Source organism: Eurypyga helias, unplaced genomic scaffold, assembly GCF_000690775.1.
Source record: "Eurypyga helias isolate BGI_N326 unplaced genomic scaffold, ASM69077v1 scaffold6287, whole genome shotgun sequence".
Classification (NCBI taxonomy): Eukaryota; Metazoa; Chordata; class Aves; order Eurypygiformes; family Eurypygidae; genus Eurypyga; species Eurypyga helias.
The window spans coordinates 110,414-135,183 of NW_010262280.1; the positions used below are offsets into that span (position 1 = coordinate 110,414).

The 24,770-nt window shown below is 37.7% G+C and overlaps 1 protein-coding gene across 1 annotated transcript in view; it reads left to right on the forward strand.

Annotated features, from left to right (window-relative positions):
- The window catches only part of KAL1 (Kallmann syndrome 1 sequence), a gene marked incomplete at its 5' end in the record, with an annotated part of 98,467 nt that extends 83,810 nt beyond the window's left edge, over positions 1-14,657 (forward strand). Inside the window, 5 exons of the mRNA XM_010155655.1 lie at positions 6,986-7,080; positions 9,229-9,400; positions 10,667-10,887; positions 13,572-13,713; positions 14,386-14,657. Of these exons, the coding sequence (XP_010153957.1) occupies positions 6,986-7,080; positions 9,229-9,400; positions 10,667-10,887; positions 13,572-13,713; positions 14,386-14,444 (689 nt within the window). The remainder of the gene's footprint in view (positions 1-6,985; positions 7,081-9,228; positions 9,401-10,666; positions 10,888-13,571; positions 13,714-14,385) is intronic.
- Positions 14,658-24,770: the final 10,113 nt, after the last annotated feature.

The following is a 24,770-nucleotide window of genomic DNA, read 5'->3' on the forward strand; positions in this document are numbered from 1 at the left end:
TATGGAAATTTTCATATTGTAGAACTCTGTCCTGACATGGATAAGAATGGTGGCCTGATAAACAGAAACCTGGAGGAGCAGAAGACACTTCGTTTTATTCTATCTCACCTATTTGCGTAATAGTTCTTGGTGTGGGAATACAGGCAGGTTATGCTGCAGAGAAACCACTGCTGCTCATCCTTCTGCCAGAATGGTGGGTTGGAAGCAGTGTTGTATAAGATCCATGGTTGGAAAGGTGTATCCACGGTTGGAAAGGGGTTCATACCAGGAGAAGATAGGGCAGGAACATCTCTTCAGGATGCCTTTGACTTGTACACATCCTTGGGCAATTTGTAGGTGATAAAATGTGGTTGTTTGTTTTTTTTTTTTTATGAAAGGCATTATAAATTTTACTATTTGCCATTGTTACTTTTACATTCACCACAGCACAGCTTCACCATTCCATACAATGTGATTAATAATTTTATGTCCTGGATGGTGTGTTGTTTGACACAGGATTTATACAGAGCTGACCAAAATCATACTATAACTTTGCTGTAGAAACAAATAATCAAGTTTGTAGACATTGAGACATGCACCTCATGTGCCCCAAGCAGATTCTGCTCTGTCCTGTGATACTAAATATAAAAACTTTCCCCCTTGCTGTAGCCTATTTTTAGAGCAGTAATGCTGCAAGACATATGATCCAGAAAGGAAATTACTTAATTTTGCTATATTTCCTTCTTCCTATTAGTCTAAGACAATCAAAGACATGTTCAAGACCATCTTTTAACTATAGTTTGTATGGTCATTAGTGTCTTGATCTTGGGTGGGTACTAAACTTTCTGGCCTGATCTTAACTATTGAAGACAACACGACTGTTCATATGCTTAAGTGCTTTGTTGAATCAGGGCCAGAGCACTCAGAAGCTTGTGAGTCAAGCCCCAGTATGAGAACAAAACCCAAAACCATGTGGCCAGTCACAAATAATCATTGCAGGTTGCTGTATGAAATATCAGATTTAAAAATATGTAACAAATCCAAAGGTTTAGCTACGTGCAGAACAAATTCTTTCAGTAATTTTCTTACTGAAGAGCTTTACAGAAGTTTGTCTCCTTATGGCATTCTGTTTGAAAAAAATGTTAGTTTTGAATGAAGACAGCAGGTTTACATATGGCTAATTATCTTCCAGCCTTTGATAACAACTCTTTTTGACATACAGTTAGCATATTAATTATAATACATATTTTGGAGTCAGTCAGTTTGCTGAGGTAGCGACAAAAAATACAGAGCACCATTTCCTTTTTTCTGAAATAGTAATTCAACATATGCTTGTCATTTATAGTAAATGAATACTTTTGGACTGCCAGGTGAAGGTTTTCATATAAGTATGTTTTAATTTATAATCTTTACTTTTTTACCATATTTTATTTTAATGGGAAAATCAGATGCTACTTGTTAATTACTTCAGATCCTGTCGTGATACAGAAATCAGCTTGATATTACCGTATTTATTGATGCCAGACATTTTTATTTTAATTAAACCTTAATTTGAGATGCTGTTGTTGAACGTGACTGCTCTGAAATCTTGTTTTCCAGCAAATCCCATTTGTTTTTTCTTTCTCATACATTTCTGTAATTTGGTTGCCTGCATAATAATGCTGTCACACCTGGCATTAATTGGCATTTTAATACCAAAAAATAGAGACCCATTTTCCAACAACCACCCACCAAACATAATACACATCTCTAGGGCTGAAATACTTTTACAGCAAAGACCGTTATCACTGTCACCGCTTGACAAGGATGAAACAGAGGTCAGGAACCATTAAGTGCTTTGCCTAAATACTTTTCGGCATACCAATGGCAGAACTAACCTCGATTCCTGAAACAGTCTTCTGTAATTTTCTGTGGATTGCTGGGTATCACAGGAATATAAAGAAATATATTGAATTTGTTGAATCTGTTTATCTGGAATCCTGGAGTAATAGTAGGTGGTTGTCACATTGGTGGCATTGAGTTGTGTGAACAAAGTTCACTGCAGTTTTCTAGCTTGAAGCAAACTTCAGTTCCTCTTGATTGTCAAGTTGTCACCCTTCTGCTACAATAAATGTAGTATATAGCAAAAATAAGTATTTGAGGCAAAGAACGGAGCTGTTTGCTGTAACATGGTAGAAGAAAGAAGAAACCACATTAAATGAAATTATTCACATGGCTGGCAGTAATGGAAATGTACACCAGAACAGAAATGTGGAAAACACTGGCAAAGAAAAGGAAAAGAGATTACTTTTCTATTTAGTTTATTTTCAGTAAACTGTAGAACTCTTTAAGACAGAAATTCCAGATAGAAAAAGTTGCAGTTACCTGGGGTTGTGTTGGTGATTTTTCTGAATGGGTCTCAAGCTTCAAATTCTGTGGGCAGATGATGAAAATTAGCAAATGTAGAACGTAAGCCTAGGATATTCCTATTAGCCATCATGCAACCATGACTTAGGTTATGTTGCAGTACTTTAAACAAAACTTTTCAATCTAAGATGCTTAAATTGTGCATACGAACCTGAACTTTCCAAACTGGCAAACAGAGTTATTTGACATTGGCATTAATGGGATTGTGAGCTGCTTTTACAGCTTAAAGCTACAGAATAAATGTGCATTTCCTGCCACCCCAAAAATCTGAAATGTACTTATTTATTTAATTGAAATGGAACTAAAGCATTGAGGTGAGGGAGGGGGAGAAAGAAGATAAATCTGACAAGGAACATCTTCATATACACAATTGATAGCTTTGTGAAGGTATTCATGTGGAGTTAAAGGCGTTTCTGGGTGAAACATAGGGAGGGAATCAAACCAGACATCTTGGCATGCGTTAGGGCATCCCCTGGTCAATACATTTCTAGTTAGAGATTTAAGATTTCTTCCCTGCCAAGGTGGCTGCATACCCTTGTTCAGTAAAACAGCTAAGCATACGTGGAATTTTAAGAACATGCTCATGTGATGCCTATATAGGAATGTTTTCTGAAGGCTAGGAACTCATTTTATACTTAAGAAAATGTACTTTAAAACTCGCAGTCAAACTAATAATTACCATTATCTATTAGTTTATTTGGGTGGATTAGTTTTGTGTAACTGTGTGAAACATCAAGAAATCTTTGGTTTGAGCTGCTGAAGGTCATGTCTGTAACTGTAACTTTACACAGATTTTTAAAGTAATTTTTCTGGTTTGCTTTTTGTTTTTTTGGGGGAGGTTATTTTTGGGTTTTGTTAGGGTTTTGTTTGGTTTTGGGTTTGTTTGGTTTTTTTTTTTTTTCTGGGGTGGATGTGGTGTTTCTTTTTAAAGAACCTAGAGAATAAAAGTAATTGTTTGAATAAGCTCTGTGCTGTAACAGACCTTTGAGGAGTTCTTACTTAAATGATTATTATGTTGACTAATTTCACAAGCTCAGAGCTGCTGGAATGAGTGCTAGCACTTAGTCTGTCCTTCAGATTCAGCTTTTCTATACAAATATATTGAGTTCTGGGAAAGATGAATGCTTGCTGTTTGTGCAAGCATCAGTCTTTTTAGTGTTAAATGATAGGAAGTTACAAAGCTTTATAAAGACTTGTAATTTGAAGTACAGAATCAAGAAAACTCCAAACTATTAAGAAGGAGATTGATTATATATATTAAAAAAAAGGCTTTATAATATGACATCTGAAATATCAGGGAACCAGACTGAAGGAGTCTGGCAGTTTTTTCAGTGTTAATGTACCTATTCCAGAGGGGATAGCATAGCTTTCTGATAAAACAGGCCAAAATAAGTCCCATTATTTACTGGATATTCTGTTAATATTAACTACTCAAATGACTGTTGAGAAAAAAATGTGGTTGTGCGTTACAACATCTTATCTTCAGCTGGGCTTAATTCAGAGCCATTGGCTTTGGTGGCAGTGGCTGACATTCAGCTAGACGGCAGCTTGGGTCACTTGTCCAGTACCTACTACTGCTTGTGTAATGTACAGCTGCAAACAGATTAGAGTAGTGAGCTCACTGGGAGAGTGTACAGTGCTGAAAGGAAGTCTGGGAAAAGCTTTTCTTTTGCATATGCTCTAAGCACAAAATCAGATGTGTAATATTGCACAAAAACAAAACTCCACAGCCATGATCTTTATGAGCAACTTCATGTAACAAATACATGTTTTCTTTTTTTTTTTTGTGAAGTCTATTATATGGCTTTTTACATCATTTCATACATCTTGTCTCCTTCTTTCTTTTTAAAAATGTAGAGATAATTTCTAAACCAGTCTTGTTATTTCATAAGCATACTTCATGGATGCACATCTCTGACTTTTTCATGCTCCTATCTTTATTTAATCACAAAATGTCCCAGCTTTCTGTGTTTTTAAAAAAGTTTCTGTATCAAGTATGACCTACTTCCCCATTTTATTTCAGTTTTGCAGCCCAAATTACTCAGTTTTTAGACCCTGATGGCATAGATTTTTTTCTAAAAGGAGCAAATTGTTTTTATTGTTGTCAATTGTTCTTACATTCTTCTTTTTAACAAAAAGCAATTAGCATGCTTATGTTCAAATCTTTTAGATGACAGCAATCACAAAGGTTGAGTTGAGAATCGAAGAAGTTTTAAAGTTGAGAATAAACGTTTAAGGATATCAAAAAGCCTGTTTTAATGAAAAGCTGTCCTGATGCATTCCAGTTTACAGCAGTTGATGTACTTTTATACATGTATGCAAAACCATTTTTGAAATAACTTTATTACATACTAACTGAAAAAGAAAGAAAATCCCATCTTTTCAATGTGGATTGTTACCAGAATACCAGATGTGAGCACTGTCAAATGTAAGATTCATGTGTTCATTTTGTTTAAATAAATAAATAAGTGAAATTATGTTTATTAAAAACCTTCATCCTACATTTACAGTCCAAGTTGATAGGAAGTGAAATAATTTTTTCAACTTCTTCCTGATTTTTTAGCTCAGTTAGAGAGGTTATCAGAAACCACAGCTGTTTACAAATGGGTTACTAAGAGTTGCTAATGCAGGAGAGGAGGAGTAGGAAGGACAAAAAGAATGCCTGAGAGCAGAGGCTCACACAGGGAATGGAGGTGGAGCTGCAATAAAGTCTAAACAGAGTTCTACTGTGCCACAAGCTGGAAATACCAAATATCTTGGGTCACAACCTGTTTAATTACATTTCTGAACAGAGGCTTAGTAGAACTCTGCACTGATATGTCTGGATTCTGAGCTGTTATAAGCTCCTGATGCTGAGGATTTATCTTTCCTCAGTTGCCCATGGAGTGATACTCAGTGACCTAGCTGAGGTATGTGTCTTATCCCCTTCTTGATGGCTGGATAACAGTAAGGCTTAATTGGCTTGGATAATCTCTACAAAGAGAGAGTGATTTATACATGGATTGCAAGGGAAAGTTGTTATAAGTAAAAATAGCCAATTTGTAGCTTTCCTAAGAGCAGTCCACCTTACATGCAGATAGTTTAAAATTGTGATTATCAGATGACGTACACTCAACAGATTCGCTGTGGTTAATTGGCACAGAGTATACATCATTAACATAGCGTGATTAATACAGCAGCACAAAGTTTTCAGGTCCCAAAAAGCTAGGTATTTTTTTTAGTTTGTCCCAGGAGAGGGGTGCAAGCAGGTGATAGGCAATAATTGAGTGGACTGGAGGGGACGAAATAAGATGAAACCTACTTACAAATACACTGTGAGTTTGTATGAAACCTGCTTACAAATACACTGTGAGTTTGTGTCTTCATTCAACAGGCACATCATCTAGGAAAGCTCAACAACTAAGAGGCAAGTGAAAGAACACCTATTTTTTTATTTTTAAATGAGAGGGAACAACCGCAAGGCAGCTGGTTATGTCTTCATATATTTATTTAAAAAAAAAAAAAGGCTGGGTTTCCAAAGAAGTCACACAAATAATTAGCAGACATGCTGTTAGGAAGAGAGCTGCTGCAAAAATCTGTTTCAAGGAGCCTCTAATCAGTCTTTTTACCAGAATACCATTTGAGCTAGTTTCAGACACTACTTATTTTCTCTTTAGGTTACAGTCCCTCCTTTCTGCATTCCAATCGATCGTAGCAGTCTAATGCCAGATCAGCCCTTAAGGCATCAACGATATTTGTTTTCCCTCTTGAAACCCACAGTCAGGCTCTTGGCGTTAGTGGCTATGTCATACCCAGCTAATTATTAATAACAAACATAATTTTGCATCATTATTATTATGCTGTATAAGGATAGAGGAGAACTAAATCCAGAAAAATTACAGGATATACAATGAGTTTTTCTTCTTTTGTCTAACTCTTTATTCCCCTTTGTTTTGATTCCTTATGTTACAGTATTAGACAAGGAGTTAGAAGAGCTGGAAATGGGTTGAAAGCTTATACTATTAATACTACGGCAAGTTTTGCCATTGATTTAAATGAGAACAAACTCAAGCCTTTGGTATTGTTCCAAAGAGTCAAGATGAACATTTTATTTGGACAAATACTGAACAGGTCCTGTGATACATTCTGAAAGGAGAAAGCTCAGGGCTTTACAGACATTTTCACATGTCTTCAGGCACAGATTTCTCAAGCAGTTCCAGGCCAGCAGTATTGCAATTCTCTGACAATACAGTCATAGGCAGTTGACACAAAGTCATTTCCATCATTTGCAGGATGTTTAGAAGTAGCAGCATTGAGATTTTTTTAAATGCTCAATGTAAATGTTTGATTTTTAAAAAAAAGGAATCGGTATATTGTTACATATCTGAAAATGCCAATTTTCTGTTTTTAAACTAATCACTATTAGCTGGTGTAAGGTTTAAAAACCATAAATGTATAATACTTTCTCCTTTCTGTTGAAGGGTGCTTAGGAACAAGTGAAGAACTACCACCTCTGTAATACTTTAAACACCTTCTATTTTTATCCAGATGCCAGAAAAGTTGCAATGGTGAAAGCATAATTAAAATATATGTCTTTTTCCTCTCTTTTTACATCGTTTAGATATCAGCATGAATCAATTCCAAGTCCACTGGTTGCTGGAGTCCTGTGCACACAATGACACCAAAGGGCTTGGGAAAGTAACTGAGCTGACTTACGTAAGTCTCCATTCAGCCTTTGCTTGACTCTGAATAGCTTCTACGCAGCAAGAGAAAGGATGGTTCTGTAACATAACACAGTGTGCTTTGTACCATGTTTCATAGATAAGTAAGAATGTTTCTTTTTATGTTCCTCTTTGGCAAAACATAAAACTGGTGCATCTGGACTGGTTTTTGTTTGTTTGGGTTTTTTTAATCAACACTAGGCTAAAATCATACATTTTTTTTAGTGGTGTTATTCAGAAAACAAGAGTGGGCAAACAAACTTCTTAGCTAAGTACTTATATATTTCTACAGCATATAGAACATGGAGCTTTGTCTATAGTCAGTACTGTAGGACTCTAGCACAGTGCAAATACTGAACAGTAATAATAGTAATTAATAAAATAGTTTTTCTTTTAGACATGCAGGTGGGTTTCACAACCCTTAGGAGAATAACAGAATAAGAGAAAAGGACCATAGGTGAAAAATACTAGACAGTAAATCTGGAAGTCAGACAGATACCAGATAAGGAGAAAAGCTGTATGTACGTACACGTCAGCCCAAATATATATTGCAGTGGCAGTCCTTCATACTCAGTTTGTTGGCAATCTAGTGTCATCCATCTCTGTAACACATTATTTGAACAACACAGTAATGTGATTGGTGCATCACAGTTGATTTAGTGGGTTATGGAAAATGGAAGAAATCACAATTCACCTTTCCTTCTTGCCCTGACCTATACTACTGGATCAATTCAGTGGAGTTAATGGCATGTAAAAATAGAGTAAGTCAAAAGAAATCGTTTGTTTAGAAGGCTGTTAGCTTGTAAGATTTACTGCTTTGTGGGGTCAGCAAAGCAAATATTAGAAGTGGATTAAAAAAATGATTGTGACATAATGGTATGATCAGTCCCAATATTTCAAGGTATGCACATTGAAGATAGAAGGAAGTTAACATTTAAGAAGCTTATTTCCACTAGAGGTCAGGAAAGACTCTTTGTACGTCTGCCCAAATGCATTGTGGGATTAATTCATTTATTTCCTCTCAATCATCTTACAGTAATTGGTCCAACCTACCTTTGTGTTTCTCTTGAGGATGAATATAATTACAAGTAAACAGGTTGATGCTACAAAAAGTTTGGTACCGGATATGATGGGTCAAGGTGGATAAAGGCTTTACATTTCCCGTGTCGAGCATTTAGGCCCTTTCACAAATTCTAAGCAGGAGTCAAGCCTATCAGAGCACTCACCAGCAGGCCGAAGGTGGGGAATCAAGCCAATTCTCAGGCCAAACTCTATGTCCTGTCAAAAAAGATTTTCCAAGTGAAAATTAGACTAATCCAGTTTAGGATTAGAAAAAATAGTGAATTATGCAGAAGAACGCTGGAAATTACTGGTTCTGAAGGGAAGTAAAGATCTAAAAGGCAGTGAAAGATGTTTGACCTTAGCCAGTAAGGTACTGGACATTTTCCAAGAAAACAAAAAACCCAAACATTTTTTTCTCATATATGATTTGTGCTGAAGCTTTCAGGCTGTGATTTTCAAAAGTACTTTAGACAACAGTAAGAATTTAGCAGGACACTTACACTTAATGTAAAGTTTTCTTCTCCAGTCATTGTCTTTAAACAGAGAATTGTGCTTTGTAGTTCAGCTGTGGAGCTTTTCTTCCTGATAAAAAGGTGGAAGTAGTTAATGTACTAAAGAAAAAAAAAAGATCCATAATGCCACGCTGGACTTCGAATGCACTTTTAAAAAGTTAAATGTAGATGAAGCCTGTCATTTACAGCAGCTTAACTCAGCTTTCTTACATTTATTTAATTCAACTAGCATGTACATCCTCGCATTCCTACCCCCATTGCCATCATGTCAGAGAGACTATTCTAAATATTAGTAGCCAGTTGCTTTGATGCAGCAAGGCGAAGGAACTGTGTGGGATTGAAGGACATACCCAAATACCATGCTAATATATTTTGCTACTGAAAATAATCATAACATAGGCAACATTTGCTTTGTTCTCTGAGTAAAAGCCATGTTGGCATGTGTTAAGCGTATCAGGAAAATATTTTATTGGAGAAAACTTTTCATCTTCTGTCAACCTTCTTTTTCTTTTTTTTTTTTTTTTAAAGAAGTCTATTTGCAGCATGTGATCTTTTTGTTTTTCTTCTAGGAAAACTACATGATTCTGAAGGACCTGTCATTTTCATGCAAATATAAAGTAACTGTTTTGCCTGCAAAATCTAAAGGTCGCTTTAAAGCTGAGAGTATTTTCTTTGTTACCCCACCTTGCTCTGCTTTCAAAGAAAAAAACCACAAGCACATTAATTGTTCTGCTGAAGGAGGTAAGGCACGATCTGGAGAAGTAGCCAAATAGTTTCAAATGCATTTATAATCACTCAAAAGAGTCTTCAAAGACAATTGTAAAATAGGCAATGAAAGGCTCAGGACAAATACAGTATGACTAATGCTTATGTGAAAAATCAACTAAATCAACTAAAATAGAGAGCAGTATAGATTCTAGCTACCACATTACTGTTTTGTCTGTTAGGTGATAATTTTAGTGGGCTGTTCATAAGCACATGATGACATTTGTTATTACACATTTTTTTATTTTTGTGATAGAGAACAGTTTCCCAGTCGTATTCGTTATAATGACAGATGATAACTGTAAACATAATTATGCTGGCATGACCCATCTTTTGAATGTTTTGCTACTGATGCAAGCTGCTTTTTCAGTTTGATTTTGTTTAGGTTAATTCTGCTCTCAAATAACAAATAGAGGCACATGTACCTTTTACAGTGTTGCCACAATGGTGGGTATAGCTAGAGGGTTATGGAAAATTGCAGAATCATGGAGATGTGGGTTGGTAAGGATCTCCAGTCCTTAGGTCAGCTAGTCACCTAGTCCAGCCGCCTGCCTGAAGCAGGTCTGTTGTCAGCACTGAGTCAGGTCACCCGTAGGTTTGCACAGCCAAGTCTGAAAACCTCTCTCTTCAGCTAGAGGGATGTCCACTCACTTTGAGTCCCTGCTGTCCCCAAGGGTACTGCCATGCATTGTGGGTCCTGCTGGCCACCACTGCCATTTTCTGACCGCCCCTCCTGACGGTTTACAGCATTGCAACCTTATTCCTGGGCAACTGCAACTCAGGCATATGTTACCCTAATCAGAGAGCCCCTATTAGCTTGTACTACAGTGTTAGAGCATGACTTTTAGTTTTTGCCTGCATCATGGAGTTCTGTGATATCCTGTGGGTTTTCTTGTGCTCCCAAAATTGAAAACTGAAAATTTCATAAAGGTATTACGAAATACAGGGGAACAGCAGGATGGTTTCCTATGAATAAGGCACTTGTACCTTTACATGCTTTCCTTTCTGTCACCTGCAGCTGGCAGGATTTGATTTGAAGTTTAAAACGGCACAAAATGCCAATGGAATACATCACATATGAGCTTTTAGGAACACTGAAAATGCAATGGCAGAAAGCTGGCAGGATCCTAAGTAACAGCAGAAAGAGTTCTCTGTCTGATCTTGATTTGTGGAACTAAATGAACATTATTTTAACGTTACCTCTCAAAGTTTAGCTTATCTTTTTGCTTTCCGAATTTATAGTGCCAGTTCTACCCAAAGTGTTGGCCAAACCCGAGAATCTATCTGCGTCTTTCATTGTCCAGGAAGGTAACATCACTGGTCATTTTTCCTGGAAGATATCGAAGGCTGACCTGCACCAGCCCATGACAGGGTTTCAAGTCACTTGGGCAGAAGTAACCACAGAAAGCCGGCAGAACAGCTTACCCAACAGCATCATTTCGCAGTCACAGATACTGCCAGCAGTAAGTTGTTTGCTGCTTTCCTTTGCTAGTGGCTTCATAAGTGTGTGCGTAAGTGGCCTGTTTTCAGTGTGGTGGTAGTGGTGATGCAGATGTCACACATCGCATTCTCTGGCTCTGCGGGCAAGTTGGTGCAAGAAGTGCTTAATTTTTCCTTCTTGCTGGAGGAACAAAGCACAGCTACTTTTCTTGATGACACATCAAACATTTCAATTTTCACAATTGTCAAATTAGCAACCATTGCCTGAGAAATGCCTGAGGGGAGGAAAAGATCATCTGTGTGGCAATAGATAGTTTTTATTTTCTTTTGATGATCAGGCTGTTCAATTTAGCAGTTACTATTGTTTTACTAATTATTTGGTGTCCATGTCAATGGATTTAAGAGAATTTTCTCTTCCTTTGAGTCACTTCTTTGCCTAAATAAAAAAAGATTCACTTCGCACTTTGCCAGTACACATCATTGTCTGACAGACAAATAATTTAAAGGAGAACTAGATTTCACTACTTATTGGAAGTGTGAGAATTAACAATTGGACGACTTCTTCCTGTTTGCTTTAAAATGACCTTAGCTATTTCAGTTTCTCTGCTGGCAGAGGCAGGTGAAGAGCAAATCATTCAGATTCTCCTGCCAGATCCACCAAAGTCAACAAAAGGTCTTATGCAGCTGGCCGTGATCCGAAGCCAGCTAACAATGTTGGGAGTCTTTCCATTTGCATCAGGGAAGTGGATCAAGGTGACTGCATCTAAAGCAGAGCTGGCTGCATATCTTTTCACAACTCATCAAAGAATGCGTAAAACATTTTGTTTGACGCATCTTACATGCAGTGTGTTTATCCACAGATGCAAGACAAGGTGCTCACCATTTTGTCCTAATTCCCTGCAGACTGCCCTAAGGCTAGAGCCCCCATGTTTCTAAGCCTGTTGTTCTGGGGGAGAACAACAAAGTTGACCACAGATGCTGTAAAACAATGGGTCAAGATACCACTCAGTGTGTGGAGCTGTTTTGTAACAGCTTAGTACAGACTTGGTGTGATTGACACCAGTTCGCTCAGAGCTCAGCCCACAGCTCAGCGCAGAAGCAGGGGGCAGACACAGCCTTGGTCTCTTCAGCAGCGGTTACTCAGTCAACAGACCTTTGGCAGCAAACAGCAACTTAGCACAATGCTAAGCAAAGTTACAGACCATGGGGTGGTACTTTTCAGTTTTCATCTTTACTTTTAGAAGCAGAAGTATGTTTTATTCAGGATTTCTATTCATTTTTTTTGGTCCAGTTAGGTGTGAAATATATATCAAGTTTTATTTAAAACACTCCTTTGCCTTGTGTTATGCTTTAATTTTTTTATCATTTTTCTCCTCTGTTTTCACTGCTGTAGAACCTGGAGATTCCTTTTGTTTAATTGTCTGTCACTGTAGGTATCTCTCTGCCTAGTTCTGGTGACTGTTAAGAAAACTCTGGTTTGAGCTGAAACAGTATCTCCCACCTCTCAGAAACCACCATAATGTAGGGTATTTTATGGTGAGGATTATTCCCTTGTTCTCGTTGGGAGCCTCTAACTCATCAAAATCTAATATTTACATAATGGGGGCTGAATCACACACATCCTAACGGCCAGAGGAGCACCTGAATGGGCAGTGTATGAGTGAGGTGTGTGCACTCCTCTCTCACCCCTACCCATTCAGTGTGTTATATGAGGGGGAACAGCTTCCACAAGGTCTATTAAGAGCAGCCCCATCTCAGAATATGCACTAATTTGGCCATAAAACTACACGGTTCCCCCCATCTTTTCTCTCTCTCCTTCCTCTTTACTCTCTGCTCTGGCAGTAATAGCAAATTATCAGTTACTCCCACAGCCTGCTTAAGTCCCCCTGCACGGTTCTTGGTGCAGTACCAGCCAGAGGAACTTGGCCTGAAAATTCCTGGGTCGCAGGAGCAGACCGTGCCTGCACTGTCCGGCATCACTGCCCTGCCATACCCTTCCCAGCACTGATCCTTTTCCACTTGGAATAAGGTGAATCTGGACTTTTGATTCCTTGATGCCTTTCAGTCGTTAGTGAGATGTATTCCATTTGGGAGCATTTATAAACTTCCTCTGAAATTATTTTGCACAGGTGTAAGTGACCACACAAGGTATAGAGCAGTGAAATTTGAGGCCATCATGGCAAAAATGGGAACAGAACAGAAGGATAGATTCTCATGAGACAAATACGCTGAAATCTGTGTAGCCACACTTATTTTCACTAGCTTCAGCAGGGGACTAGACCTGCGAACTGCCATGAATTAATTTGCCCATTAGTGGAATCAACAGACAGATCCAAAATAAAAGCAAGTTTTTATAATGAACATGTTTGTTAAAAAGAATGATTAGGAAGTTAAAATTTAATATTTTTTTTTTAGTGATGAGCACATCATCCATTTTCAAGAGCACTGAGGAACAATTTGGACCTCTTACACATGAAACCATAACATTATGGTCAAAGTATGTTACAGGCAATGGCAAGCAAAAAATTCACAACAAACCCTCTCAATGAGCGATGCATAGCTTAAATCCTTTTAACAGATTTCTAAGAAAATGACTTCTGGGTGCTGAGAGTGGCAGAACATGTTTAAACCACTGCTTTGTGTAAGTAGATCAACTATGTTTTATTTTTAGATGCTCTGAGAGTTAACACCATTTATTTATTTTTAGGATCATTATGTACTTACTGTGCCCAATTTGAGGCCATCGATGCTGTACCGCTTGGAAGTTCAAGTCCTGACGACTGGTGGTGAAGGGCCAGCTACAATAAAATCATTCCGAACACCCGACCTTCCTCCATTTTCACCCCACAGTAAGTAGTACCTCGTTTTGACATGTGGTTAAGTGTTACAGAGCTTAATCCTCCACATGTAAACAGTTAGCTCGAGCCCTAGAGTCTTTATTGGTTCCAGTAGCATTCCATGAATTTAAGATGTGTGAAGATACTGGGTTTTTTTCCATGCATAACTGTCTATCAGCAATGATGGAAGCAAATGCAGTCTTTCTCTCACTCAGTGTCTGTGGTCTGCTATTTGCCATTCATTCTGCCGCAGCTCTTTGGCTTATGCCTATAGCACTCATATTCCAAGACAGTCTGTCCTCCAGGTACCACCTAGGCCTGGGATTGCTTAGCTTTCAAGATTAGATTTTTCTGGGTACATTCAGTCCAGCTGGGCTAGACTCTGATCATATCTCTAAAGCAGTGCAGACCTCTAAATGGCCATTTCCATCACTTTAGAAGTTTCTGAAAAGTAAAGCTCAGTGTTGCGAAGCTCAACAAAAAAATATAATTCATTAGTCCAGGATTCATTTGCTTGAATCCTTTTGTCCTTTCACAGTTTATTGACTGAACAAGCAAGTAGTTGTCGGCACAGGCAGTTCACTTGCAAGCTGAAGGCCTCATGAAGACTTTTTAGTATGGATAAATGATGGTGTTTCATATTCAGGGTTTGATATGTGCGTATTTTCCTATTCTTTTGTTTAGGACCTCATCTGAAGCAACATCATCCACATCACTACAAGCCACCCCCAGAGAAATATTAGACTGTTTCAGATGATTATACAAATAACAGAGAGAAACTGAGTTCCCAAGTGGAAGCTAGGAAAAGGCACACCTGTAAGAGCAAAGAACCCAGTTTTCCAGTGGAAGTTACCATCCTGTATGATCTGTATCTACTTCTCTGTAGTTTGGCCATGACACATGGTGTTTGCACCCAGACCAGGATGAAACTTACAGCAAGTATCATTTCAGTACCAGCCCTGTTCGGCAAACTGAAGATGGCACCTGTGAGAAAATCAAAAGTGTGTTCATTATAATGGTTTTGTATTTTTATGTTTAAAATAGATTGAAATGGTGCAGTGTATGCAGCTTTTTCTCTTAGTGACTTCAATGTTAATATTTGCAGTGTTGTCCTGTGATGTATACATACTTTTGAACACTGCAGACCATGTTCTCATCAGCGTCTTTAAATGATCTGTTTTGCTTAAAGCACTTCCTGTCACCAGTTTAAGCCCTAGTGTATTTTGCTGTTAAAGCAGATCTCAGTATGTCTGAAATTAGGACATGAGTAAAATAAATACAGATAGCAGAAACCCTAAAATAGTCAGTATTTAATAATTGCAGTATCACCACAGAGGAGAATGATACACTTGTATCAACCGTCTGTTCTGAAATGGTAACATTTTAGCATGCAGGTCTGTTTTAACTGTAGTTAATAACTAAAAAATATACAGGGTAGATGTACCATTGTAAAGAAACATATGGCAATTAGTAGAATTGTTGAAAATCTATGGCAATTGATAAAATTCATTTACAGGGCCTGGAAGAATGACTCTTAAAATTCAACTTACAATTTTTTGTGATATAATACTTCAAGGTATAGTAGTATCTTGAAAAGAAAGACTTATTTTCTAGTTAAAAGTCTGAATAGTTAACACGAACATTTTAGAGATTGGAATTCTGAGGCACATTTATTATTCAAGTAGTTGTAGACCTACTTTTCGGCTTTGGCTTTTGATGCACATAGCTCTTTTCCCCGTGGATCTCTTGAACAGAAGGATGGATGTATTGGCTCCATGCTATGCTGCTTACAGAAAGAATTATGTGACAATATTCTGGCATCTGGAAAACATTGGCTTATAGTTTATTTGAATGCATTTTTCAAATTTAGACAGAAGGGTGCCCTTTTTAACCGTAAGGGAATTCATATTGCCTTATTGTGCAATATAAACTGTCGAGAATAATTTGCCACACAGAGAGACATCCTTCGATAGTAAACAGACACTGCTTGGATTTATTATTGAGAGGGTGGAAAGTATATGCCCATAAACATCCATACAAATAATCAGCTTCTCGTGTTTGGGATGTTCAAAGTGCTCCCGCATTCTTTGGCACGGTTTCCATTGCTCCCTGAACCGTCATATAATAAGGCTGACAGCTCAAACACTTAGTAGTCAAACTTGACAAGGTGGCCACTTTTTCTATCAGTGGATGCTACAGACTTACCTGTACTTCATACTCGCCTGAGAGATGCAGGGAGAGAAGCTCAGACACCACTGGTAAATATATTTTCCTTCTCTTGATGACAAACTGTTTTGTGGAAAGCAATAGGGAGAAAAGAAACGTATCTGAGACTGAGTATCAGAGTTACATTTATCACAGTAGAGTATTCACAAAATATTCAAGTAGAGTTTGTCTGTACTGCAGTTATAGCTTTTTGTTTCATGTGGGTTGATACCACAGGGAGAGGAGAAAACTGAATTAATTTCTGATCACTTGATTACTACAGTTTTCGTACATTTCTTCCTTTGGTTTTAAAGGCATCTTTTTTGCTCTTCTTTCCACTTCGCCTGTTGTCTTCTTTGGTATGCACTCAGTGACCAAGAACTTTTCCAGAAAATTTCTAAGGCTACATGGTTTGGGCCTTTAAGAATGGGTTTAAAACTGTGAAAAGCTATGGTGCTTTTAATTCCTTCCTCTATCATTCTGTCACCTCCCCCTTTCCCAAATACATTAACAAATAAACAGATGAACTCTTCTTCATAAAATCTGTAATATAAAGATGCCTTTTCAATTTTGAGAGAAGGCCAGAGTCTCAGAGACTTTTTTCAGGATGGAAATATTTTGTGTGTATGGATCTTTGCAAAGAAAGCACAACTTGAATGAGGCTGGTGTGCAGCACTGCTTCGACATTTAGATAGCAGAGGACCTTGGTAAGGCTAAAGTGATCTCCGTGGTGTTTGCTGAGAGCAGGAGTCACTGGGATCAGGGAAAGTAATTACCTCAGGCTTCCCTGAAAAATGCTGTCCAAGCCTTCCAATCACAGTCTATTCTAGTTATACTGGAGAAAATCCATAGTGACTTGATTAATGTTAATGAAATTATGTTTCGCTCACAGCGACATGGTAAAGCATAAAACATGGATGTCGGTCTTTATTACAGTGATGCCAAATCTGGCTTGGGGATAAACTGGATGTTAGCAGTCCTGAGTGATCATACTCTTAGTCTTCGTTTCTGAAAGGAAGTGTCATCATTCTGAATTGAATCAAAATGGTTACTGTTTGCTGATGCCAGTCTCTTTGAAGCATTCAACTTCTAAAAGTAGAAGAACATGGAGAGGTTTTCCCTTTTAAAGTGGATTCTGGAAATAAAAAAATAAAGAAGTCGATGAAGTAGAATTGTGTTGAACAAGTGTAATATATAGAGTCCACGAAGGTGTAAATAATTTTTTTTTCCTTCTGCAAATCAGCTTATCAACTCAGCTTTCCAGTCACCCTCCAAATAAAAAATGAAAATACAAGGTCAACAAAGCTCATGCATAGATGTTAAATTCCCAGCTATGAGTGATTTCCTGATTATTCTTTCAATTTAGCGGTACAGATTTGAAGTAATTAGTGCCTAATTCATAAAGCCTTGTTTGCTGAATTGGACAGGGTATTATCCTAATTTACTAGCGTAAGTCACATTAAACATATAATTCAGCAATAGACTTCTAATTCACTACTTGATTCACTAATTAAAGATTTATTTTCTCTAATGATGTTGCGTAATACAGAGTTAATATAGATATTGGGATGGGTTTAGATACTCTGCACCTTTACACTAATATATTATTTGCTATGTACGATTCTGATGGATTTGTCAGTTGACTTCAGGATGCATTTTGTTAATCTCTATTTCTTAAAGGAGAATTATAAGGTTATGCCATTTTTGCTAACTGCTTTGTGGATTGTTTTGTTCATTGGTGATTTTTGTTTAAGAAGAGTTTGGTTTTTTCTTGTTATATCTTTTTTACCTTTTTTGAGTTGTTTATAGAGCAGGAGAAATTCAAATAAGACAGAGCTTGTGATGTACTACTATGTGTATCATCTTGAATATTCATTAAGTATATAACACATAGACAATATATAAGAGGTCTGACATCAGAAATGCTGAACATCCTCAACTTAGGGCTTCAGAAAGAGTTGAGGAAATGGTGTGGCAATGCTAACATTGACATTTATGTTTGGCATGGTCACACAAAGTCAGAGAAGTACTTATTGCTAATGCAAATGGGAATTTTACTATTGACATTAGCAGAAGTGTATAAAAACCTAAATACTGAGTCAATTTATTCCACGGTACTTTTCATCTCCATGCTCCCAACTGGAGTCAGAGAGAGTTTCATATAAACAGGCCCTGATTCAGGAAGATATGCAGAAGAGGAAACTTCCATATGCACAAAAGAAGTCAGAGGGATGGAAGGAAACCTTTGCAGTTAAGAATGAGCTTTAGTGATGCTTCAAATAAATGTTCGAACAGTGTCTTAAATCAGGGCCTTATAAAACAAAGTGTGGGACCCAGATAGTTCTAAATTCTGTGTAAAAGTCCAACCCCCCAAAAAATTTTGTCTTGTGTATATGTAAATGTAGTTGTGATATTGACTTATTTATTAATTCATTTTTTATACTATGTGCCAAGTATATTCCTACCCTTTTGATCAGTACCTGTGAACATCAATTACTAAAAATAATGTTATGCAAACTTGTGCATTGTAACCAGGAACATGATGCTAATAAGCTGTTGCATGTAGTTTTCGATAATTAATAAACCCCTTTATTTAAAAAATGTAAATGAATACCTGCAGATGTTGATGATTATATATGGGTTTGCATGCCAAAACTCATTGTTCAGTTGTGGGCATGAAACGTAACGACTGTATTACCTCTACTGAATATACTAGTAAAGTACAATTTACAAAGTAATGAACAGAGCTCTATATGTAAAATTTTTCCTTTTTACTTAATTGTATTGTAGTAGAGGTAACAGAGCTGCTTTTCTGTTACCCAAATCGGCTGTAGAAATTATGTACCTATAACACTCATCTAAAGTCAATATTTATTTATGTATGTAATACAAAAAGGTTGGTTTTATGTGTCTGTCCTGTTATTTAGAGAAAAAAAGAATACACTTCTTGTAAAAAATAATTTGTAAAAATATGTAAATGTAAATAGAGTCTGATTTTCTTTTACTCATTATTTTCATGTTTAGAATTTGTACATACTGTTTAGGCAATAAACAGTACATGAAATCTTGCTACATTATCTCCTCCATGCAGAATTTATAGCTTTGTTTTTCTTAAGTTGAAGACATAAAGTCATCTAAGAAAAATCAGTGTCATGTCAAGTACGCTTGCTGCATCTACATTTCATCGTGTATGAAGTCATATCACTTTATTCTCCATTTACTACAGCATTTTGTTTTCTTTAGAAAGTGATCAAAATAATCTGAAAATAAATATAATTTGAGTCTTTCCAAGTAATCCTTGGAGGTGAAAATGAGACTCAAGCACTTAGCATCCCTTTCTCTGTTTTAGTGGAACAGTTCACTTTGAAGATTTGTTCACCTTTTGTAATACTAACTTAAAATAATTAAACTGTTGATGATCTATATCAGTGGCTTGACCCTGCAAGTCAAGATTTTCATGTTTGCAAATTGTGGTGAAATCTATATATACACCAGAATTGAAGTATTTTCTATCTTAAAGTGCCGTATTCCATGATTTAAATTATGTTTTTTAATACATATAAATATCTGTCTTAGTACAAGCATTTAACTGTTTCGAATCATCACAGATGTGCTACCATTCTCAGATTCAGTATCTTTAGTTTGGGGATGCAACTTTGACTTACTCTTGACTTACCTGATAAACATTTAGATTTTGATCCCATGAACATAAACTCTAAAATTTCCTGGTATTGCTTTCTCATTAGAATAACTGCTTAAATTTTTAGTTTTGTTTTTTTCTTTTACATAACTGGATAATGTTTAGAAAAAACCCTTGAAGTTCTCTGCAAGTTGGACTATTTCAGTTATATTTGCCATTATGGTTCAGTAAACCCCAACATGAATGACATAACACCATGGATAGGTAAGTTGCCAGAATCAATAGCTGAAGTGTTCCATACACTGTAATTCAAAATATCCATTCATTTTTCCTTCCATAACTTCAAATAAATGTTTTATTCAACACTGAATTAAAAAAGACAATGACTGGATGATGTGAATCATAAGAAATAAAGAAAAATTTGCTATATATTTAAATGCATCAATCATTTTGGATTTGGGTTTTGTGGTTTCTGCTTCTATGCAGCTTGGGTCTTGTGTATCTAAAATCAGAATGCACTCAAAGATTCCGTTTAATAAAAAAATCAATACAATGAATGCTCTTTACAGTACAGAAGAAACTTCATCTATACTTCTGTTTTCTTATTACAGGTATTGCATTGTCATTGTCTGGGTGTACGCCAGCGTCCTTGAGGAAGGCCTTGAGCCAAAACACCGGCTGTTAGCCCGTCGGTGGCAATGCAGCACCTGTAAGGGTAAAGAAATCACCAGGGAGAGCACCGAGAACGTAAGCTTTGAAATAGAGCCAATGTGCAAGGCTCCTGCTGATGGTGTAGAAGATGCGATTCAGGGGGAGTGAATTGCTCTGGATTGTGCTTAATAGCCTTCCCGCTTCTACTCAAGGTGATGGCAGGAGGGTATATTAATATTTAACACATGCCTTGCTGTACCCATTTACTGAGAGTGCCGTGTGGCACCGAAACTAAAGAATTTATGAATGCTTGCTTGTACCCAGTTCCTCACCTCTGATGGGGATTTATTGCTATTACTTATTATTAAGTGACATTCAGGAGGTCTGTTCCTTCTCTAAGGAAGATCAACTTTGGAAATAGTGGGTTGTCATTTTTCAGGAGAGTTAGGCAAATATGCTACACACAATATCCCTTCAGAGCTGTGTGCACCCTTATTTGTCCACCAAATAGGTCTTGCTTGTCTTTTTCACAAGCTGTCCAGTAATATGTATGTGCAGTAGGTTCAAAATTGTCAATGTAACTCTGGATTTGCTACTTAGTTCTGATTAGCCAATATATTTTTCACATTTTTACAGTTTTATTTAGAAAATGTCTGATTTAAATGGTTCAGACTGCATAGGTATTAGTAAATGCAAAGTGACAGGCAGTAATTTCTACCCTGTCATTTCTAAGTGAAATGTCGAGGAGGCAGATTGGGGACAGAAGAGCGTAAGTGGCACAGAAAGAAGCTAATCATCTGATGCATTTATTTCTTTGCAAACATCTAATTTCCAGTATTAGTAGTTTTCTGAAAAAATTCAAAATAATCTTTTGAATTTATTTTCTTTTGAGCAACCTGGTGTAGTGCAAGGTGTCCCTGCCCATGGCAGGGGGGTTGGAACTAGATGGTTTTTAAAGTCCCTTCCAACCCAAACCATTCTGATTTTATGTGCTGCAATACTTGCTTGAAATATAAATATTTCAGACTTTCAGTGAACTTACCTGTGAGCCAAAAATCAATTAGACTGTAACTCATGAAAGAGGAATATACAAGAAAAAAATAAGCGGTTGGATATTTATGGTTCTCTCAGAGCACTTAGGGACAGCTGTTCTTTTTGCTTGGTGTTTATTGAATCATATTGAAGACAAAAAAAAGATCTGTATTTTTTTTCTTGCAATGAGTGAAATACTTCTTATCCCATTTAATAGGCTGAAAGTGCTTCATGAATGGCTGAGTAACCAGAGGTATACAGTAGCTAAACACTGTAATGATGCACTAGTGAATGAACCCTGTGTTTTTAAATTTGTCTGAAGATTTTATTCATTTGTCTCATCTTTTTGCCTGAACTTCAACTTCTCTTTATTTTGTTTTAGGATGGATCACTGTTCCTTGTTTTTATTCTATGTTCAGTGTGAGAATTTGTCTCATTTATTAATCTTAGTCATACATGACACATTCAAGGCGTATTTCTCTTCACTGCTCATTGCTATAAAGATTTAGGTTTATGATACCTTTCCAATAAAAAATAAAGCCATTAAGTTTATATATATACATTCATGTATTTAGAGCTGATTTCAATAAAATGTTCCTCAGCAACAAAGTAATTTTAGTTTTCAAATAGAAAGTATATCTACGGACATATCTCATTTGAATTATTATGTACATAATACAGTTTTGGACAATAGGAAACCTTACCGTCTTTTTAAACAACAGCCATGCTAACCATCAAAAATTGTAGCAAGCACACAGAAACTTATTAAACTGATATCACTCATATTTGCAACTTGATAAGACTGTTAAGACAATAAATCATGTTCAGGTTAACTAAATAGATCACTTAGACTGAGTAAAATTGATCCCAGGTCATCTGCAAAACAGGAGATGTGGATGAATATGAGAAGTCTGGAGAGACATGTGGTAGGAACAATGAAAACTCCTGTGCCTGAATAATATCAAAAAGCACAAAGCTGACACAGCTTAAATTATGTGTTTTTTTCCCCAATCACTAATAGAGAATACTCAATACTTTAATAAAATCCTAAGATGATCCCACGTTTATTTTGTAACTTTTGTAATTAACTTTCTAAAATATGTGGAACCAATAACAAGAAATTAATCCTTTTATTTCATTAAATTTAATTTAAAAAAAAATAATGCCTACCATCATTCTCAGAATCGCTCACCAGAAAACTTGCATAGAGTGGTGTAAGTCAGTTGAGTAAACAGTTCAGTTTGGGATTCTTTCCCTGAAATTCAACCTCTGACTGAAAAAATCTTCCTCTTTTTAAAAATTATGTATGAAGTTATTGGGAAACTATGAGTCAAATAATGTAGTCAGTGTTTTCAGTAGCTGTCAGACTTTGTCTAGGAAACTTGTTCTCTTATCTCGGCTAACCTCGAAATCGGTTGCTCAGGGCCTTGCCCTTTCGTGTTTTGGAGGTAATCAAGGATGAGGATTCCACATCCTGTCTCACTAATCACTTGTGAAACAACAGTAAGGCAAATAGTAATATCTTAACTCACAAGGAAATTGTATGGAAAAAGAACGCATGGCTCAAACAATTTCAGTTGCATTAATGGCCTGTCAAATTACACGGAAATTGAAAAATAATCCTTTGAAGCACAAGCTTATGGGTTGTTTTATTTTCTGTAGGTTTGTTATAAAACCCTTCTTACACTGACCCTGGGAATTCAAAGCTAACGGAAAATGAAACCTGCAGCTCAATATATTTTTGTCAGACGGTTACCTCGCAAGCCTCAAGAAATGGCAAGTTGATCAGCCATATTTCTGGGGAGTTCATGCTGGTTGCTTAGCTTGCAAAACTGAATGAATTAGAACTCGTGTGATAGTTTACCATATTGCTATATTAACATTCAACAAATTATAAGATATTAAATTGACAATGGCAATGGCCCGTTTGTGTCGCCTCTGTTGTACAGCATGTGTTGTTGATTTGAGGGGCTACAGCTACCACAGTTACCAGCCCTCCTTGGTCAGGTAACATGTTACTCTTAGCAGTGTATGAGCTTCTGAGGAGACCGCCAAGGGCTTTGGGGAGCTGAGCTGAGCGGGTCAGGTTGCTGTGGCTGTGGCAGAGCGTACCTGGCACCCAGCTGGCTCTGCTGGTGCCTCGCATACAGAAACCCCCATACTTGTGGATGGCAAGAGGAGAGGGGGTGGCCGCCTGGGAGTGGAAAGAAAGGTGTGCCATCAGTGAAAATGCTGTGGAAAGGCCACGCATCCCACTGCAGGGCTGTAGGGTGAGTAGGGAAGAAAGATTTCGCACAGAGGTGCCCACTGATCCGAGCTGGGAGAGAAGTGTAACTGATTGCATGATCATAGCCTTGACAAGGGAAGGAGCAATGGGGCCTGGAGACCCACGCCAGTCAGGGGGAGGTGCCCCTCCTGTTGAAACAGAATGGTCCTTAGCTCTGGTGCCCACAGCAAAGGGAGAGAGGGTTCCTCAGACCTTCAGTACGCTGCGTTTCTGAGGGAATTAGGTGAGGGCGGGGAGGGTGGACAAGATTCAAAGAAGACAGGCACAAAGACCATTGTGTTCAAATCTGCATGGACCTATTTCCATTGAACTTTGGTTTGCAGAAGACATAGAAATACCTCAATTTGCTGTTAGCCCAGACATCTGCAGGTGCAGAGCTGAAACTCTGGGACCTCAGAGCAAAGTATGCCCATAGTATACCCCATGTATATGCAAACCAAGTATGTTTGCATATATACCTCAAAGTATGCCCAAAGTATACCCCATGGCTGGGGTACTAGCTGGGCCTGCCACTGCCTGCTGCTCTGACAGGGTCTGGTGTCTACTGCTGGCACTGTGTAGGGAGCTCAGCTCCTCCAAGACGGACAGTATTTGAGCAAACCTTCAATATGTGGGATTTGGACCTGTGTGGGAGCACATGTCTGGGCTCCACTAGTCTTCACTGTTTTGCCACTGTGGTGAGCACATTTGTTGCTGTCCCTTCTCTTCCTTTTCCCTTGGGTTGTTAGGTCAACCAGCCAGGTCCCGAGTAGCCAGAGTCAGAGCCAGAGGGTCCTAGAGACAGAGTCCTAGAGCCAGAGACTGAGAACTATCACAGCAGAGTCTGAGCCAGCCCCATGAGTGAGAGAGTGACTGAAAGAGCCAACCGACCCACCAACTAAACTAATCAACAGAATGAATAATCTAATGCACAGAGTTAAACAAACGAGCTATGGCCCCTGGCCCACTCCTGGCTTATGTACCGAGCATGATGTACTGTGGAATGAAATATTCTTTTGGTTAGTTTGGGTCAGCTGTCTGAACTTGTCCCCACACACACACACTGCTTGTAGTGAGAAAGTTGGGAACTCAGCTGCAGTATCAGAAGCTGAAAAAGTCCTTGAATTGGTGCAAGCACTCCCCAGCACTAACTCAAAACCACCTTATCAGTAAGCTTCTCAGGGCAAATCCAAAACAGAGCCTCATGCCACCTGCTATGAAGAAAATTAATGCTATCCTGACTAAAACCAGCACACGCACTCAGGGAAATTTGCA